The sequence below is a fragment of the Drosophila montana genome, unplaced genomic scaffold (assembly GCF_035044405.1).
Source record: "Drosophila montana isolate Dmon_TW-CO22-7 unplaced genomic scaffold, ASM3504440v1 contig_3416_1, whole genome shotgun sequence".
NCBI classification, from domain to species: domain Eukaryota; kingdom Metazoa; phylum Arthropoda; class Insecta; order Diptera; family Drosophilidae; genus Drosophila; species Drosophila montana.
Window position 1 is genome coordinate 418,497 of NW_026998301.1, and position 19,719 is coordinate 438,215.

Here is a 19,719-nt window from a genome sequence, read left to right on the forward strand (position 1 = left end):
AAAACTGATTTGCAAAGACAGAATCTTGCGCCTTTGTATATGCACGCTTTTCAAACTAATATTCATTCCCTGAAAGTTCTATGAGTATCGGACGATAAACACCAGAGTTAATCCAGAAAGTATTTCCCATGGTATGCAGCTGACCGAAAGAAGAAGCACAGATGCTGCCCAAGGTTTGTGTGTGTGCGTGTGTGTGTGTGCTTGCTACTGCACCTTGTCGCTGGCTAAGGAATGCAGGGTATCTGCTAGTCGTGCACTACTCCTCTTGCTTGGCAAACGTTGTCTTTTATTTTGCAAATTTGTTTTTGTTATCTGCATTTCATTGATTTTGTTTTGATCGCCGCGTTCATCATTTACCGTGGTGCCAGCCGTGCGCCGGTCGCGCTCCAAAGAGCTGATCACATTTTTCGCACGACTGCGGCCCACTGTGCCGTCGCGCATTGTGCTCGGCGTGAGGTCAACTGTGCGCGCTGACCGGACCATGGAAATTAGCCAAAATCCAAGATGCGGGCGAGCCAGCTGCTAATTGGCCGCTGAATGTGGGCCACATTCCGAGTCTCAGCCCGGTCCTTCAGCCTCAATGATACGCGCTTTACGTGGTGCCCACTATTCTCGCACGCTTAGCGTGGAGCGCGTGTCGTGACACGAACACGCACGACTTGACGTGAGCTGACGGACTCGGCGATCCTCCCTTTACAGGAATATTGAAATCTCCAACAAAGTCGTGCGTGTCGTGCTCGTGTTCGTGTTCGTTAAGCGTCTCGTGCTCATCTCTATTGCCCGCCCTCTCATATACTCTGGCGCTCTATTTGAGCGCGTGTCGTGACACGAACACGCACGACTTGACTTGAGCTGACGGACTCGGCGATCCTCCCTTTACAGGAATATTGAAATCTCCAACAAAGTCCTGCGTGTCGTGCTCGTGTTCGTGTTCGTTTAGCGTCTCGTGCTCATCTCTATTGCCCGCTCTCTCATATACTCTGGCGCTCTCTTTGCAGCTGCTCTCTCTCTCTCTCCCCCTCTGTGTCTCTCTCTCGCTCGCTCTTTCTTTGCTGGAAGACGTGATGAAGCCGCCGGCGCTGCCGCTGACATCGCTGCTGCTGGCGCTGCTGCTGAGCGAGGGACTGCCGCCGAGCGCTGGCTCCGCGGTGCTCATCTCGGATATGACCATGACCATGATGGTGGAGCTCTCGTCGCGTCATCCGTTCTGCAAGATGCACACGGATCGGTGAGTGCCGCACAAAAGCCAAATAATTCCACAGCGATCTTTTGCAAAATTCATATTGGAAACGTTTTATTTTTGTTTGTATTTGTGCTGCCGCAGGGGCGACATTCAGCGCATGTTGCTGCAGTCGGATCCGCGTCGCATACGGCAGGTGCCGCGCGAGTCGGTCGTGGAGCTGGAGGAGGTGTGCCGGCGTCAGGGCTCCTATGGGCATGAGTTTCGCGGCGGCCTCGGCTTCATCTATCCGGGCACAAAATGGTGCGGTCCGGGCACAGCCGCCACCAGCTACGATGATCTTGGGCAGCATGCGCGCGAGGATCGATGCTGTCGCGAGCACGACATGTGCCCGGATGTGCTCAACGTGGGCGACTGCCGGCGCGGTCTGTGCAATCGCGGCACCTTCACCCGATCCCATTGCGATTGCGATGCCCGGTTCCGGCGCTGCCTGCAGGCGGCCAACACGGAGACGGCCAACACGCTGGGCGCCATCTTCTACAATGTGGTGCAGGTGACCTGCTTCCAGGAGCGCAGCCCCTGCTCGGCGCACCAAAGGTTCGAGGATTACTTATATGGCAGCCGGCAGCAGTGCCCGGCCGAGTATCGGCAGGCCGATCTCTATGTGCCGCCGCATGCCGATAATCTAATTGCCAAGATTCTAGATCAGCATCAGCAGCATCCGCTGGGACGCGCCCTTGCGCCCGCACCATTGCCCCCGATCAAGCACAATGCACGACGCTTCGGCGTCAAGCTGGCCAGCGTCGGCCTGGCCGCAGTCAACATTTTGCGCGAGGTGGTCCAGCGTCCCCGCCTGCTCTGGGACAGCCTCCATGCGCCGGTCAGCCGCGAACTGCCGCCAGGCCGCCGGCCGCCCTCGAGGGGCTACTACTACGAGCGGCCGCGCTATGGCCCCGGCTATGGCCCCGGCTATGGCTATGGCTATGATTATGGCTGGAGCTGAGCTGAGCTGAGCTGAGCTGAGCTCCGGGCGGCATCTGTGCCCGCTCAGTATTAGTAGCTGCAGAGGATTGACGCACGCAGCGCATAGTCAGCATGTCCAAAGCAACTGCATGTTTCGTTTTAAGTTTTTTGTTGTTGTTGTTCATTTTCTTTTTTTTCTTCTGATTTTCATTTGTTTTCTCATTTTTAATGAAAATAAATTAAGCACATCTCGAATGCCAATGCTCACCAGCTATATCCCACAGCATCTCCATCTCTCTCTCACAGTCTGACGGTCTCTCTGTCTCTTCCCAACCAGAGCTGGCTACAATCAAACGGAGCAGGAGGCCATCTGCGCCCAGTGGCAGTATCAGCCCTCGGAGAAGTATGTGCCCAGCCAGCCGCGCACCTCGTAGATGCCACCATAGCTGACCGACCTGCAAGTCTACAAATCTACCAAGCAAAGCAATTTAGCTATAGCAATGACTATAACCCGAAACCGAGCCCCAGCCCGAGCAGCTCTTAACCTGATTCCTAAAAAACAAAAAACAAAATGAAAACAAAACAGAAACCGGTGCCAAAAAGAAATGTGCTAAAGTGAAAATATTTTTATATAATATAAACATACACCATACTATATATACATATACTATATATATATATATATAAATAGGATCTGAGTGCGAATAAAATTGCAAGCTTACTTATCAGAAGTTTGGATTCTTTAAATTTCATGCCAGCCCAAATGTATGCTGCACTTTTTTTATGTTCCACAATATGTGCTGACTTTCTAAGACACAGTGCTACTATAACTGTTTTGCCTAGTACAATCATGTGCACAGTAAACATAAAACCTCTAATGCTGCAGCTTGGTCACAGCTTACCTCAAACCTCAATAACAAGCACAGCCTGTGTACAGTTTCCATCCAACTGTGATGTGCAGAAAGCAGCGACACAGTGCGTACTAAACTGCAAGTATGTGCTAATAAAACCATTTTACGAACCAAGTTCAAATATATCATTTTTATTGAACAAATCCCTGTAAATATATATATAAAATATTATATTATTTTGAACCATACAGATTTGTTTGCTAGGCTGTTAAGTCAGCGACCCGTATAAAAATAACAATTTTTAAATGTTTAGCTTTGCATTTGCATATCTTTAATTCATGCATTTTGTTGTATTACAAATTACAAAATTTGTCATTTTATGTAGATCTTGTATATGTGTATTTATGTTGTGTGTGTGTTGCGACTTGTGGTTAAATTGATGTAGGCGGCTTTTTGCTGGAGCCCACTTATCATAAAATTACAATTGTATGCATATGTGTGTGTAAAAAAAACGAAATCCTAAAAAAGAACTAAATGATTGCCCGAAGCGCAGCTGTTTTGGCTGCTCCATGCCGCCGGAGCAGGTCCAGAGTCGCGTCTGGACACAGTTCAAGTGGCAGCTAGCTATTGTTGTTGTTGTTATTGCTGTTGTAGTTGTAGTTGTTGTTGTTGTTCGATTCTGTTAGGCGCGCAGTGCGACAAACTGCTGGAAGACCTCTAGTATGTGTGAGTCCAGATCGGATGTGAAGAGCAGCGTTTCCAGCGTGCTGCTGTATTTCTGCACCTGTTCGTGATGCTGTTGGTAGAAAAAGTGTTGCAAGGATTAGTATCGAATATATATAGCTAAATGCGTGTGTGCTCGATTTACCATGAGGAACACCTGCTGCAGGCGGCCGATGGTCCAGCGATACCAGTCTGTGTCCGGATCGCGTCCATCTGTGTCCGAGCGCAGCAGATGCTCGGATAGTATCATAATGAAGCGCTGAAAGACGATGAGAAACAGACGCTTCTGATTCACATTGGCTGCCTCCAGTTTCTCCTCCATGCGCTCAACGACCTGTGAATGGATGCGGATGGTAAATAAATGGTTTAAAAGGGAAACCCGAACTGAATGGAGCTACCTCCTCGGATGGCTTATCGGCATGCGTAATGGGCTTCTTGCGCTTGTGCGGCGTATCCTCATCCGTGTCGCTGGACGATGAATCCGCCTTGGACAGCTTCTCCTTGGCATCGCTCAGCTCGGTATCTGTAAGGGATTACAGACATATGGGTTTAGTGTTTAGTGAATTGATCGATCGATCGATCAGCATTTACTCACTCAGTTTAATGACGTGCTTGTTCATCTTCTTGATGGTCAGATGCAGTATCTCCCAGAGATACATTTTGGTAAATTCGCCTGTCATCTCCTTGGAGAATATCCATGTGGCCACCGCCGAGCAGTCGACAATTTGCAGCTTGAGCAGCTTATCGATGAGCACCACCATCATCTGCTGGTGCGATGACCACAGCTCAAAGATGTTGTGCAATATACAGATTTGTGCCTCCTCCGTTTCGGCCAACGCACGGAATACCACATGAAATTTGGATATTGCCGCAAAGCTGTGCGAAAACGATTTCGAGCCCAAATTGAGCAGCGTCTGGACAAAGACATCTATTTTCAGCGCATTGAAACTGCCATCGGACATCTCCTCGCCGCTGTAACCGCTGCTGGGTATCTCCTTCAATATGTTGACCACCTCCTCCGGCGTGCACTTCTGCCGTATGGCGCCGACCAGCTGCAGGGCGACCGTTGTCCCGGGCAGATTGGCTGCGCCGAAAGAAACGCAGAGAGAGAGAGAGAGAAACGGAAATGATTTGTTTGAATGCAACATCATTAAATGCTTATTACGAGCAGGTAGTGGGGAGAGAGGGAGGGGGACCTGGAGCGGGTTAGCTGCTGGCATAGTTGACACTTTCGCTTGCGCCAGTTGCAACTGCGTTTGGTGTGCCGCCGCGTGGAACCAAGCGGCAACAGGCCCAGCGCGCCTGCCACTGCTACCGCCTGGTGCGTTACTAATGATGACTACATCACCCGCCCCCCGCTCCCCGCCCCCTGCCCACTGCCCAGACGGTACTCCGGCAGGGGCAGCCATCTCCGCCTGACATCAGCGATTACATGCAATTTATTGGCACTTGAGTCGATTATGTCAATGAAATGCGCGTTGAGCTCAAGAGGAGCTGGTGGAAAGGGGGAAGGGGCAACAGACTTAATTTAAACGAATTAATGCGTCCATTTGGCAAGCCAAATGCGGAACTGCAGCGCGACCCAGTTGCCAAACACTGTGAGGCCATCAGACAGCCAAGCAAAACAAAGCTCAAGAATGCCATTTTCGAGACAATGGAGCGTGTCAAGATCAGCCCCCAAAGTTCACACAGCAGCAGCAGCAGCAAAGGCAGTTTGGAATGTTGGCTGAATATCTGCTGAATGAATCGCGCCAACAGCTAATAGTAACAGCTAAGAACGCTCTAGACGAGAGTGCTCGACTGGGAGATACCCTAAGTCCAGCGCCAAGTTGCCCACACAAGCATTCTAGCTTCCTTCTCTACATGCATATCTCTATCCATATCTATATCTATATCTATATCTATATCTATATATATATCTATATCTATATCTATATCTATATCTATATCTATATCTATATCTATATCTATATCTATATCCATATCTATATCTATATCCATATCTATATATATATCTATATATATATCTATATCTGTATCTATATCTATATCTATATCTATATCTATATCTATATCTATATCTATATCTATATCTATATCTATATCTATATCTATATCTATATCCATATCTATATCCATATCTATATCCATATCTATATCCATATCTATATCCATATCTATATCTATATCTATATCCATATCTATAGCCATATCTATATCCATATCTATATCCATATCTATATCCATATCTATATCCATATCTATATCCATATCTATATCCATATCTATATCCATATCTATATCCATATCTATATCCATATCTATATCCATATCTATATCCATATCTATATCCATATCTATATCCATATCTATATCCATATCTATATCCATATCTATATCCATATCTATATCCATATCTATATCCATATCTATATCCATATCTATATCCATATCTATATCCATATCTATATCCATATCTATATCCATATCTATATCCATATCTATATCCATATCTATATCCATATCTATATCCATATCTATATCCATATCTATATCCATATCTATATCCATATCTATATCCATATCTATATCCATATCTATATCCATATCTATATCCATATCTATATCCATATCTATATCCATATCTATATCCATATCTATATCCATATCTATATCCATATCTATATCCATATCTATATCCATATCTATATCCATATCTATATCCATATCTATATCCATATCTATATCCATATCTATATCCATATCTATATCCATATCTATATCCATATCTATATCCATATCTATATCCATATCTATATCCATATCTATATCCATATCTATATCCATATCTATATCCATATCTATATCCATATCTATATCTATATCTATATCTATATCTATATCTATATCTATATCTGTATCTGTATCTGTATCTATATCTATATCTATATCTATATCTATATCTATATCTATATCTATATCTATATCTATATCTATATCTATATCTATATCTATATCTATATCTATATCTATATCTATATCTATATCTATATCTATATCTATATCTATATCTATATCTATATCTATATCTATATCTATATCTATATCTATATCTATATCTATATCTATATCTATATCTATATCTATATCTATATCTATATCTATATCTATATCTATATCTATATCTATATCTATATCTATATCTATATCTATATCTATATCTATATCTATATCTATATCTATATCTATATCTATATCTATATCTATATCTATATCTATATCTATATCTATATCTATATCTATATCTATATCTATATCTATATCTATATCTATATCTATATCTATATCTATATCTATATCTATATCTATATCTATATCTATATCTATATCTATATCTATATCTATATCTATATCTATATCTATATCTATATCTATATCTATATCTATATCTATATCTATATCTATATCTATATCTATATCTATATCTATATCTATATCTATATCTATATCCATATCTATATCTATATCTATATCTATATCTATATCTATATCCATATCCATATCCATATCCATATCTATATCTATATCTATATCTATACCTATATCTATACCTATATCTGATTAATTAAATTTAGGTCGTCGTCCTGATCAAGATCGATCATGCCCACTGTGCGACTTTTCGACTATAGGGCATTCGCCTTAGATTATTAGCATTTGGTTTGACTTGATGCCAAAATATGTATATTTTCACGGATCTTTGGTTTTCAGCTCAAATTGGGCATGTCCAAGGCAGGGCATGGCGCTCCAAAGATCAGGGCGCTGCTCTATCGACCGCAACGTGTCCAGCTCTGGGGCTGCAGCTGCTCTTCTTCCGCTCTCTGCGGTCTGCCTGGCTGTCAATGCTAAAGTGGCGCAGTAAGCGATGAGCGCGTGACACGACACGCATTAATGGCCAGCTGCAACGTTTACGAATGTGAAACACAAAGCGAAAGTGGAAAAACGCACAAATCTGCATGTCTATGAGCCAGCTGTGTGTGTGTGTGTGTGTGTCTCATATTTAGTTGGGTTTGGCGGGGGAGAAACGAGTTCTATGTTTAATACTTATATGACAGTCATGAGAAGCAGCACAAGAGCTAAGCAAGGCCCCAGAGTTGACTCTTGAAAACCCCATAAAAAATAGTTATAAGTTGCTTTAGGCTGTTTACCATATTACAATAAAAAGGGTACCTTGAGATGCAGCATATAAGATGCAGAAGGTCCCGTCCCATTCATATATTCTTGCTGCGCAGGCTAATCAAAATACCGACACCTTGTTCCCACTAAACCTACTTCGATAATTATCGATTTGTAGTCGTTGCTTTTTAAAGCATTAACGCGCATTCGATGGTAGCTGAAGAGCTCGAATTGCATGCAAAGAACAAATCGGTTTCAAGTTGTCGATAACTTTTCTCATTTTTCAGCGTTCGATAAATATCGATCTTTCGCATTGGCTTTTCTATAAGTCCTTAAGCTAGCACATTTTACATTTTTGTTCAAGTAGACTTCGCTTTTGCTGTCCCAAAATGGATGCAGGCATTTTTTCAATTATTTCAATCTTAGTCTCAGTTCAAGCCTCATCTTGAGCCATGGCTCTAAATGCTTTCAATTGAACCTGTTTATGGTCGTGCTTTGTCTGCACTTGTGGCCAGTTGGGGCTCCATCTTTACTTATTCTCTTTCCGGCTCTTGCCTTTTCCCTAACGTAATACTTTCTCGAGCTTTCTAGCGCGTTTCTCCCCTAAGTCTAAGCCCTTGTGCTATCAATTATGTGATCTTTACCCTCTACAAAATCAAAGAGAGAACCTGAGACAAGGTGAACTGAAACGCAATGAGAACGACAATCGAATCGGATGGAATGGCATCTGATGGCGGCCAGTTCCACTATTGAACTTCAGCGAAGCGAGCAGCCTATCTGACAGGGAATCTCGCTCGGTTCGAGTGGGTCGGAGTGGGTCGGAGTGGCTCCGAGTGGGTCGGCGTGCTGCTCCACAAGTCTACGCGACTTGCCAAAAAGCGTTTCGCCAGCTCAGCTCAGCTCAGCTCAGCTCAGTAGGCGGGGTCTTAGGTTGGGTTTGGAGTTTTGTATGGTGGGGCGCTTGGCTTTCTGCTTGAAGCGGGTCTAAACATCCGCGAGTGTTGCATAAAAGCGCGTCAGCCGCGCAACCACCCGCACCACCTGCTGCTGCTGCTGCTGTTAGAAACGCGGCCGTTGGCAAAGATTGCGAAACTGCCGCCGCTGGCGATGCGCCGCTTGGCTGCTCCAACGAAAGCAGCAGACGAAGCCAGAGGCAGCAGTGGTGGCAGCAGCGGAGGCATTTGGTGGTTTACCCGTCTGTCGTTGGGTTTTGTTATTAGCGGTGCGCACGTCGCGAACGCCTTTCAGTCAACCCAAAGCGCGCGCGCGGCACAAACGTCCAAAGAATTGGCCAAAAGAGCTGTCAAAGATTCATTTGTGTTTTCGTTAACTTTTTTTTTCGTGATTTTTTTTGATGTGAAAATGTGGCAAGTCCCTTGCCTCGTGTGCATACTATTCTTGGCAATCGTAAGTGGTGCAGAACTGTGCCTCCATTTGGTGGGCTTGAAACTAACGGATCGATATAGAAGGTCAAGTCAAGTCAAGTCAACTCGTGACCCAACTGTTTCTCTGCGGTGTCCGAGTGGGTGACATGGACAGTAGCTTCTTCGAGCTACTTGTAGCCAGCCCTGAGATGTTGCTAGACGAGAGTCGCACATGGGTTAAGATCTTGGCGCTGGACAAAGCTTCGGCTACAAACAGCCAACCATATCCATGGCCAAAGCTAACCCATATTGAGCTTGGCCTGATTTACAGTATCATGTATCGTTTATCGTGCCCTGCTCTTGCTGTGCCCGTGACAGATGCTGCACAAGCCTGTCACTTGAGGCACAGAGTAGGCTAGAGTAGCACCCTCTTTCAGTCTGGACGTGTCACTAGCTTATTTCGCGTCTAAGGGCCTTCAGTTGACCAGAGTGTGCCTTGTTTCTGTTTCGGCTTGCTCATGGCATTGTCTGTGGGCAGTATCTTCCACCTTATGTGGATACTTGCAGTCATTCTGGAGTACTCTATAAGAAGTCTGTGATAATCCGAGAGAGAGAGAGAGAGAGAGAGAGAGAGAGAGAGGTCCAGCTTTTAGCGTCTCTAGACGAGACATGGTCCGATTGCACAGAAAGGCTAAGCTGGATCTCTTTAGAAACTGATCCCAGCTGAAACTGATAGCCAACTGCTAAATTGCAGCAGCTGCCGCCGATGCTGGCCATTGTGGGCGCTGGACGGGATCTGGTGCTGACGCCCAAGCAGTCGCTGCAATCGAACGGCAAACGCATCTACTACGAGGAGCAGCCGACGACGGATGTGGTGCGCAGCTGGGAGCGCACCTTGAAGCATGTGACCTATGTGACGCTGTTCACGGACGCCGCCGTGGGCGCCGCCGCTGGCAATCTCAGGTAGGTTGTCCCGGCCAGCTATATTGATGCCACTAAAGCGCGCCTGTGCGGCGGCCAATGGCAGCCAGCTGCATGATTATCACAATTTTCTGCAGACGCCGTATATGCCGCTCACCGCCGTTGCCCAGACGCAGCTGGGCCCAGCCCGCTTTGGGGATATTGTGACGCTGGCCAGCGGTCGGCTGGAACAGTTCTCGGCCAATGGCAGCTATCGGTTTGTCGAGGGCAACACGGATGCCAAATCGACGCCAACGGCGGGCATCCAGACACGCGCTCTGTGGCGTGTGCAGCGCATCCGGCATCGGGATGGCGGCATTGGCCAGAGTTTGCCTCAACGCTTCCATTACGAGCTGAAGTTCAGCGTGTCGCCGCTGGCGGCAAGCATTGGCTGGCCGCCGCAGAGCTACATCCAGAAGGAGTCCGACTATCCGCAGAGCTTTGGCCGGCAGCTCTACGAGGAGAAGCGCGAACAGGAGCTAGCCCAGCGACGTCAGGACCGACAGCCGCAGGCGACATTTATGCATGGCATCTTTCAGGCTCCTCCGCCGCCGCCATTGCCGCCGTTGCCGCCGCTGCTGCCGCCCAATCTCAACATTGGTGAGTATCTAAAGCAGGGCATACCCAAGGGTACGCCCAAGATCGAACAGTATCCGGGCCTTTACAATCTGGGCTTGCGTCCCAACTTCATACCGGCCACAACATTTCGACCCGGCTATCCGGTCAAGTTTGGTCCACGTCCGGAGCTGTCCGCTCCCCCGGAGCCTTACCCCTTGCCCAACGAACTGGGCAGCGGCGTCGGCGGCGTCGGAGGCGCTGGTCCCGCTAATGCCGCTTCCGTGCCAGCCAATCCTGCAGTTACCCATCATTTCCATCATCACTTCTACATGACGCCCAATGGCCTGGCTGATGGCGGCGGCAATCATGCGGAGCTGGGCTATCGTCCAGCCACTTACGTGGCGGAACTGTCCACACCAGCGCCAGCGACAGGGCCGCCCTATCGCCATCATTATCCTGAATCGCATTATTATGAATCGCATCGTGAGCTACAATTGCCGACGAACCGCGAACCAGCTTCTGCGGAGTCCCTGGAGCCTGGCGAGGATGAGCATCAGGATCAGGAACAGCATCCACAAATCTATACAGGTGAGCTCTCTAAATGGCTGCAGTCGGCAGCGTCTGACTAGGAGATACCCTAAGCCCAGCTGCTGCTGGCGGTGCAATCCTCCTAACTTCCTGCTATGTATGGTATATGCATTTCCGGTGTATATAGAGTCTTAGCTCTGATATTTCCAGCGATAGGCTTTGGGCAGCCAAGAGGTGGAATATTATTAAACTGTACACACTTGAACGAAATATCCTGTTTGTTGTATCTAACATAACTCTTATCTTGAAGCTCGAAATCGATATATATCGATCAAATAAAAGAGTTATCGATATGTGAAAATATATTAATAGCTTGGTGACCGTGGCGAAATCCACCCGAATTATCTTGAACTCATCTTCTATTAAAATATATGTTTAAAGTGCATCGAATAAGGCACCAAATGTTGGAATCAACGTCTTTCGCCCATGTTGGTCTTGCGGTGAGAATCTTGAAGCCGAAAAATAAACCTATCAAAAGTGTGAAACACGCGTCAAATAATTTTTCGATTAGATATTTGGAAATAAATTTGAAAACAAAACGTCGCCCAACAAATCTTTGACCCCCATTTCCGCCAAGGAGGAATGCATTTCTTCGAAAAGTGTGATAGAGTCCTCAAATGAATCTGAACAAAAGATCTTTGAAAATAAGTTTTGAGGCTGATCGGATGGTAAACAAAATAAAGTTGCACATAAACCTTTTTCGCGATTTTTCCACACATGCGGGTAGAATTTCCCGAAATCGCGTCTTAGCGTGCACCTTCATCGCATAAGGTAATTAATGTGAAAATTTCAGTTTCCTAGCTCTTATGGTTCGGGCTGTGCGTTGATCATCAATCAGTCAGTCGGTCAGTCAGTCGGTCAGTCAGTCAGGACAAACAGTTTTTTGTATAGAGATATGAGAAATATAGGATTGGAAATGCTCCTGATTTCAGATTTCGCGCACCAGACATCAAAGATTCTGATTAAGGATCAACCTAGCTCGCATTCCAACAGTCAATCAGTCGGTTAGTCAGGACAAACAGTTTTATATATAGAGCTATATATATTTTCGATTTCTCTAGCTTTACGATTGTTTCATAAAGCAGTCATATATTATTATGGAGTAGCCCGATTTGAGACGGTTTTTGCAGGAATATAATGTAATGTTAGTGTATGGAAATGTTGGACAGTTTCTATAGGATTCACATCTGCCCAAGTCCGAGGAACTAGCTAAGATTCTGATTATCTCAGTCTCTCATTATGGAATACTAATCTTGGTTTGGATCTTGAATGTGTATAAACAGGTTACGATCAGGCATCCAAACACGACTCGTCCAAGCTGACACCGCTGTTGATCTATGCCGGCGCCGCGGCAGATGCTGAGGAGGAGCAAAAGTCATTTGTGCAAAGCGAGCCGCTGGAGGAGACCGTCTACCGCTACTCTGAGCCGGATCCGCTTTATGTGCATCAGCATCCAGTGGATGTACTCCAGCTGGAGACGCCGCACAGCTATGAATCCGATGAGCCACTGCGGCAGCACCATCAGCAGCATCATTCAGCGCAGTTGGAGCGCGGCACTACAAGCGAGCAGCAGGAGGACGGCGAGGAGGACGAGGAAACGGCAGAGCTGCCCACAATGCAGCCCGAACAGCGACCCGCTGGCAGTCAAAAACAACACAAATTGGCCACCACAGCAGCACCAATGTCCAGCACAAGCACAGAAAGCGCAACAACAACATCGACAACAACAACATCATCAACAACAACAACATCATCAACATCAACAACAAGCACTTCCATGGCACCACCAAGAGCAGCGGCCACAAGCCGAGCAAGCTTTGTGTCCACCTCGACCAGCATTTCGCCGCTGCGCGCTTTAAGTCGCTATCGGACAACGCCGCGCATCACCGCCGGCAGATCGACAACAACAACGACAACAACGACAACCACGGAGCAGCCGACAATAGCCAAGTGGAAGCAGCGCCGCAAGGAGAATGCCACCAGCATGGACAGCCGGGCCAAGAGCAGTCATCGCCATGAATCCAAAGTGGCATTTGTGCCCACGACAGCAACAACAACAACAACAACAATAGCACCGACAACAACAACAACACCAACAACATCACCGATAACATTTACAACACCGACAACAACAACATCTTCGCCTGCAGTCAACAGCTCGGCGTTGCCGGCGGGTGAAATCATCGAGGTGCTCACCCAGAAATCGGTTAGCAAATCCGTCAGCATCAAGGTGGGCGAGAACGGCGAGGAGATACCCATCATTGTGGACGACGATGAGAACGAGGTGAAGCACAGCTAAATGCCCCAAAAATGCAATTAACTAATCCTAAACTTAAGCGTAACAAAAAAAAAGAAATTAACTGAAAACGAAGCAGGAGCAGGTGGTGGAGGAGAAGGATCTGACCAAATCGTGAGAGTGGTTGAGCTCCCATTTTCAGTTATTTTCATGTTAAGTATTTTCTAAAATTTATAGCACTCAAATAAATATGATTTGATTCAAAGTAACAACTTGCTTGCACCAGGTGCTAGAGAATATTTGGCATTTGGTACTCACCAGCCTCCTCGCTGGTGTACTTGTAGTTAGGCACGGGCATGACCGGGATCAGTTTCGCATACGTTGTGGGCATCATTTCGGTGATGCGCTGATGATAGGACAGTCTGTGAGCGATAGAAAGGAGTTTTATTTAAGTAAAGATTAAGCTTTAGGGCATATCGTACCGCAGGCACTTTTGGAGCACCTCCTGGATGAACTTGGGACGTGGATGCTCGGCATCGAGCAGCAGACAACTGTCCCATTCGTCCCAGGACCAGGTGAACTTAAAGTTGCTCAAATGATAGCTAAACCAGTTGACGAAGCGATCGAAGCACGACGTGTTCATCGAGTCGATGCGCATGAACAGTATCTCAGTTGCCTGGGCGAGCACCTGGGGCAATGTGCCCGGCTGCAGTTTGCACAGCTCAATTAGAATGGAGCCATAGCAAATGTCCAGATAGCGAGGCGTGGGCATGTGAAAGAGCTCCGCAAAGATTACCTCGACGATGCAGTATTCTAATGGGATCTTGTGCTTGAACGGAAAATTCAGCAGCTGTGCAGCGCAATCTTTGCGCTCATGATGATGCGTCTCAATGATGTGATGCAGATGCTCCTCGATGAGAAAACGCTCGATCGAATGGGCACCCGGCAGGTTAGGTCCATCGGGGCAGTCGGTGTAGTCGAACATGCGGTAGACAACCCACGGCATGGGATACTCAAAGGCGTCATGGTGTGGCGGCGGCGTAATCTGCGGCAAATTGTGCTGCAGTGCCTCGCACAGAATGGCGTCAAAGACGAGGTACGGACGCGGTATATGCTTCTCGGCCCAGTTATCCTGGCGCAGCTTGCGTATCTGTGCCCACAGACAGTCCAGATACTCCTCCTGCGGATGTGGCGCATCCGATGACCAGACACGCAGCGCATTATGATGCTTCTTCGAGCGCTTATTTAAATACACCTCAATGCGCAGCAGCAGCGACTCCAGTGCTGACTCCTTCTTCTCGTACAGATCACGCCCCACCCACGGCAACGTGGAGAGCACCGCAAACACAAACCAATCGCGTCGCACTTGCGGCACAGTGTCCTCGTTGGACACATCGATGATTGTGTCGAGCAGCTGCAGCAGACTTGTAGCCGAGATGACGTGACAGTTGACCAGATCGGCCAGAAAGCGTAGCGAGTAGCGTGCCGCATCCCAGCGGCATAGCTTCAGCGACTCCTTAAACGTTTTCACCATGTGATCGACGAACTCGCCACCGAATTTATAGTTCTTAGCATTGAGCAGACCCACCAGGGTCGTGTAGACGGTACATTTTTCGGGCATGCGTACCGCACAGTCGGACAGAATGCGCAAGATCTTCAAGCGGAATGTGCCCAGATCGGCTTCCAGCACTGAGACAAGACCCTCGAGATTCGACTCCACCGACGAGGTGCTGCGCTCGCCCACACGCAATATCAAGGACTCCAAACGATCCTCAATCTCCTGGTTCTCTGAGACGCGACGACGCTTGTTGCGTCTGTGGTCTGCACATCAAATGGTCCAAAATTATTATTTATTACTTCATATGAAAATTAACACTCAGCTCACCATAACTCTCATCTTCGGTATCGTGTGCACGTCGGCGACTCATTTTCGAAGCACCTCCAACAAATTGCAACAACTGCAACAAACTAAATTAGCAGCACGTCGCACAGCAACAAAAAAAAGCGGCGTTTTTTTCCTTCTTTTTTTTGTGGCAACCGGCACAATTAAAACTCTAAGTTGCGGCTGCTGCGTATGCAAACTGTTGTCGCAGCTGGAACTTGTTGCGTGTCGAGTTTAAGTGTGCGACGAAATTTACGTCAAATCAATCAAATTGAAGCGCAAATTTTAAAGAAAAAATTTTATTTTCGAGCATGAGCTTCAGCATTTCACTGTGTCAATGCTCAATGTGACCAACGGCATTAAACATTACAAAAGCAATTCGCAAAACAAAAATACCAAAACTACCAACGATACCATCATTTATTTCGAACGCACAGCACTGAAAAACAATTAATCGATAATTTCAAATCAGTTTAAAGGGATATTAAATTTAGGCCGTAACGATATGTCTGCCTGTATTCAAATGGCTCAGAAGCTTGACTTTTGAAACGTATTGATTTTAGGAATTTATGTGTTATTAGCAGCCAAGTACTTACATTGTACAGATTAAATAAAAGGTTTGTCTATTGTACATACATTTCGGTTATTCGTAAAACCATCTGCAACTATGTATATATCATATTTCTGAATTGGTTTACTAAAATTGAAAAAAAATGCTTATTTTAAATAGAATAATACTACATTGTACAGTTTATTTTGAACATTAACTTAATTTTTTGTGAATTAAATTAAAACAATAGAATTGTGTCAAGAAATATCCTACTAAAATATCAAAAATATTTATCTATATATATATTATATAAATATAAATTCACAATAGTTATATTTTTGGAACAATTAAGCTGACTGAAAAATATTCAATATTATCACCATAGAAAACATTGACATATTTTGTCAGTTAACTCCGAGTTTAACCGATTTTGCTGTCACCATAGCTCGTAAAGTGACCAGCCTTGAGTCAGCAGGGAGAGCAGAGAAACCCACATAAAATACTGTCGATAAATGGCAAAAATCGATATTGTTATCGAAGTGAACTGCTGCCAATTGTTGAGGCTTACCTTTAGATTCGTTTTTTTTTTGTATAAATTTTTTGCGAACGCACACGCAATAGTTTAATGAAACGCAATTGAAATTCGGGTGTGCTGGTGCAAATGGATCAGTTCTCGCACGACTTGACCCTCGCCCTGGAGGAGACGTCGCTCATGGACAGGGCGTGCGGCGTTGGTAGGTGGGGCTCGCGTCGAAGAACTCGATCAACGGGTAATTTGCGTAAGTATTTGAGCCAAGATATTGGCCATATTCAGCACGCCCCCCTCCCACAGTGCTGGTGGGCAAATTGACAGCATGAAAACCACTTTGCTTCCACTTCACTGCACTTCACCTGCACTTCACCTGCAGCTTGTGCGCCACAACCAACCGAAGATTCGTCGAGCAGCCCCACAGACACCATGAATAATGCACACGGACATGGACACGGCCACCACTCGAATACCAATGCAAACATCGATGGACTAGATACCCAAACACACAATGATATGATGCTGCCTGCGAGCGATTCGGATGAGAAGGCCGAGGCAATGCTGCCGCTGCGTCTGCCCGGCAAGATGCTCAATGCAGCCGCAGCTGTTCGCATGGGCATGGGCGCCCTCGAGTCGGACTCGTTGAACGAGACCAATTTCAGTCCAGCTCGGTGAGTAGACACGCCCTCTAGTCAGAGGCGAATCTAATACGCTTCGTTTTTAGGTTCTACAAGCCGAACTCGCGTCGGAAACGAAAGATCAAACGCATGTCTATGGAGTTTGAATTCAGCAAGGATTGCAATCTGGCTGTGTCACCACACAGCTTTACGGAGTCGCCACTGCATCCGGGCATGCTGGGCGGCTGTGCCGGCAACATGACCGGCACGGGCACTATACGAAAACGTGTGCTGAAGATGGACAGCGGCAATCGTTCGAATTTGTTTTTTTGCGGTAAACGCAAACGTTCTAATCGCGATCGCTATCACGAGCATGATCAGGAGGCTGGCGTTTCTGTTGGCGCGGGCTGCAGCGGCGGCGGCTCTAGCAAATTGCATTCGTCGAGCATGCCGCGGTACACGCACATCGAGGAGTACCATCGCATGCGGCCCCGCAGCTATTCATCGACATCGAAGCCGCACAGCGATCGTCTGCTGCCGCTCAACAAGGGGCTGCTCTCCAAGATAAATCGCATTGCGCAAACCCAAACGGAAACGCAACAAGCACAAAAGACTGACAACACATCGAACATGGAAGAGGAGGGTGTGGAGCACGAGCAGGCGGAAGCACAGCCACAGACGGCAGCAGCCAATCTTCATTTGGAGCTGGTTGAGAGTGCAACCAGCGCCGCTGGCCTTGGTGACTTTAGTACGGAAACGCTTGTGCCTGTCAGCGATATTGAGACGCTGTTAAATACTTCAGATAAGCTGCCGGTGCAGCTGTCTTTGGACTGCGCTGTTGCGGACTATCATGCCCATCGCCAGAAATCGCATTATGGTCATATGCATGGCGGCGGCTCCACGAAGGCGCATCGCAGACGCCGCTTTTGCCAAACACCGCAGCCACTGCAGGTGCAGTCGATGGACTGCACCGAGCTGTATGACTTTCTTAGCTCCAGTTCGCTGAGCTCCTCATCGGACAGCGAGGATGGCCATCGGCTGCACGATACGGATCGCGAGGGCGACGACGAGCTAACCGATTGGCCCGGCAATGAGTTTGGTCCCGGCGGCAAATATGATCCCAAGCGCAAGCTGACCAAGAAATCGCTGCTGCCCCAAATACGCTCCGATGATACCATTGGCGAGGATGATACGCTTATGTCCGGCACGGAGGCGACAGCGACAATGACTTTTGCTGACAGCTACGGCGGCGTCGGCGGCACTTCGCAGTCTCCTCCCCTACCGGATGCTTTCCAGGATTTGACACGCTTTCAGCCGGCCGCCAGCTCGGAGCCGATTGAGATCTGTGGCGGCGGCGCCAATCGTGGCAATCGCAGCGTTGGCTTCATTGGCGTCAACATCTGCCTTGACACGGAGACCAGCATGAATGGCATGCCGGCGCTAAAGCAGATCGAAAGCGAGATGTCCGGCGAGACATCAAATCCATTCCTGTCGTCATCGCCGCCCATGCAGATACAGGAGGTGCGCGAAATACGCGCCGGCTGCCGGCGCATCAATGGCGATCGTCCAGGTTTCAGCATTAAGCTGAGCGTTAACGAGCGCCTGGCACGCTTTCTGCAGGATTCCCGCCAGACCCAAATACGTTTGCCCGACATTGAGATCTACGAGCAGGATAGCCTGCTCAATCTGGCCACGCTCTACTCCCTCAACATGCTTGTGGAGAACGGCTGCACGGTGCTAACCAAGACAAGGTAAGTGAAACCGATTAGCAACCACCTCTGACCCCAACAAAGCACACGAACTAAGTTGCCAATCTCTTGCGCACAGAAATACAACACAATCGTCAAACATTGACCCGCAGCACGGTCTGCAGCAGCGTCCGGATTTGTTGAGCGATTTCAAGCGGCGCTGCTACGGCGGAAACGGTGAAGACACTGCCATCGCGACCGCCAACACGCCAGTCGCCAGCGCTGCCTTCAATGCTGCTACTGCTGCCGCGGAGCTGCTGCCGAAGAAGTGAATTAATAATCAAAACTGAATTTAATACAATTACCAGACCAAGGCGAAAATCATGTCGCTCGGCAAGCGACAACTGGGAACCATCAGGTGCTCCAAACTAAAGGCTGTTCAGATTTTGTGCTGGGCACCTGTGCAGCTCGTTTTAGCCTATTTATTAAGCTTTTAATGCGTTTCGTATAGTGTCGAGTTTTGTCTGTACATCGGTCTATGTATATAACTATTATAAATATTAGACATATGTATATATTCATTTATATATATATATACATATATATATATATTTATATAATTCTGAATAAGGGAACAGCGCATGGCACAATCAACTAGCCGAATTCGTTTTTTAAAGCTTGCACTTTGCGTTTGCCCTCAAATGACTAGGGCAATGCTCTGCAAAGCGAGACAGCATACACAGAAAGAGATAGACAGACGAACGGAAAGAGATGGAGAGCTGTATGCGCAGCAAAAGAGAAAGAGCGAGAGCGACAGAGACAGAGGCAGAGGCAGAGCGAAAGATGTTTAGACTTGA

The 19,719-nt window shown here is 46.9% G+C and overlaps 4 protein-coding genes across 5 annotated transcripts; 3 read left to right on the forward strand and 1 right to left on the reverse strand.

Moving 5' to 3' along the window:
- Positions 1 to 993: 993 nt before the first annotated feature.
- Positions 994 to 2,749, forward strand: LOC135434596 (acidic phospholipase A2 PA4). Its single transcript, XM_064691205.1, has 3 exons — positions 994 to 1,228; positions 1,325 to 1,777; positions 2,481 to 2,749. Exons 1-3 carry the CDS (start codon positions 1,065 to 1,067, stop codon positions 2,575 to 2,577), a joined length of 714 nt encoding a protein of 237 aa, XP_064547275.1. The 5' UTR covers positions 994 to 1,064; the 3' UTR covers positions 2,578 to 2,749.
- Positions 2,750 to 3,302: 553 nt separating this feature from the next.
- Positions 3,303 to 15,823, reverse strand: Cbp80 (Nuclear cap-binding protein subunit 1). The gene is made up of 7 exons (XM_064691190.1): positions 15,482 to 15,823; positions 14,079 to 15,417; positions 13,915 to 14,018; positions 4,313 to 4,801; positions 4,116 to 4,240; positions 3,863 to 4,051; positions 3,303 to 3,790 (listed from the first exon to the last, which is right to left on the reverse strand). The coding sequence occupies exons 1-7, from the start codon at positions 15,522 to 15,524 to the stop codon at positions 3,677 to 3,679; spliced, it is 2,403 nt and encodes an 800-aa protein (XP_064547260.1). The 5' UTR covers positions 15,525 to 15,823; the 3' UTR covers positions 3,303 to 3,676.
- Positions 9,917 to 13,757, forward strand: LOC135434586 (uncharacterized). The gene is made up of 3 exons (XM_064691193.1): positions 9,917 to 10,217; positions 10,282 to 11,360; positions 12,638 to 13,757. Exons 1-3 carry the CDS (start codon positions 10,021 to 10,023, stop codon positions 13,657 to 13,659), a joined length of 2,298 nt encoding a protein of 765 aa, XP_064547263.1. The 5' UTR covers positions 9,917 to 10,020; the 3' UTR covers positions 13,660 to 13,757.
- Positions 15,824 to 16,605: 782 nt separating the features above from the next.
- Positions 16,606 to 19,652, forward strand: LOC135434562 (uncharacterized). 2 transcript variants are annotated; one of them, XM_064691165.1, is made up of 4 exons: positions 16,606 to 16,807; positions 16,937 to 17,228; positions 17,282 to 18,925; positions 19,002 to 19,652. In XM_064691165.1, exons 1-4 carry the CDS (start codon positions 16,690 to 16,692, stop codon positions 19,192 to 19,194), a joined length of 2,247 nt encoding a protein of 748 aa, XP_064547235.1. In that variant the 5' UTR covers positions 16,606 to 16,689; the 3' UTR covers positions 19,195 to 19,652. The 2 variants fall into 2 exon arrangements, with proteins under 2 accessions (XP_064547235.1, XP_064547236.1); XM_064691166.1 differs by having other exon boundaries at positions 16,666 to 16,807; positions 16,861 to 17,228.
- The last annotated feature ends 67 nt before the right edge of the window (positions 19,653 to 19,719 follow it).

Bases quoted from the DNA above. Each gene is read 5' to 3' on its own strand.
- LOC135434596 (XM_064691205.1), top strand. From the start codon at position 1,065: ATGAAGCCGCCGGCGCTGCCGCTGACATCGCTGCTGCTGGCGCTGCTG. The intron at 1,229-1,324 runs GTGAGTGCCGCA...GTGCTGCCGCAG, and splicing joins TGCAAGATGCACACGGATCG to GGGCGACATTCAGCGCATGT. The intron at 1,778-2,480 runs GTTCGAGGATTA...CTTCCCAACCAG, and splicing joins CCCTGCTCGGCGCACCAAAG to AGCTGGCTACAATCAAACGG.
- LOC135434562 (XM_064691165.1), top strand. From the start codon at position 16,690: ATGGATCAGTTCTCGCACGACTTGACCCTCGCCCTGGAGGAGACGTCG. The intron at 17,229-17,281 runs GTGAGTAGACAC...CTTCGTTTTTAG, and splicing joins ACCAATTTCAGTCCAGCTCG to GTTCTACAAGCCGAACTCGC. The intron at 18,926-19,001 runs GTAAGTGAAACC...TCTTGCGCACAG, and splicing joins ACGGTGCTAACCAAGACAAG to AAATACAACACAATCGTCAA.
- Cbp80 (XM_064691190.1), bottom strand. From the start codon at position 15,524: ATGAGTCGCCGACGTGCACACGATACCGAAGATGAGAGTTATG. The intron at 14,019-14,078 runs GTACGATATGCC...TATCGCTCACAG, and splicing joins GTGCTCCAAAAGTGCCTGCG to ACTGTCCTATCATCAGCGCA. The intron at 4,052-4,115 runs GTAGCTCCATTC...ATCCATTCACAG, and splicing joins CCGATAAGCCATCCGAGGAG to GTCGTTGAGCGCATGGAGGA.
- LOC135434586 (XM_064691193.1), top strand. From the start codon at position 10,021: ATGCTGGCCATTGTGGGCGCTGGACGGGATCTGGTGCTGACGCCCAAG. The intron at 10,218-10,281 runs GTAGGTTGTCCC...GGCCAATGGCAG, and splicing joins GCCGCCGCTGGCAATCTCAG to CCAGCTGCATGATTATCACA. The intron at 11,361-12,637 runs GTGAGCTCTCTA...TTGAATGTGTAT, and splicing joins GCATCCACAAATCTATACAG to AAACAGGTTACGATCAGGCA.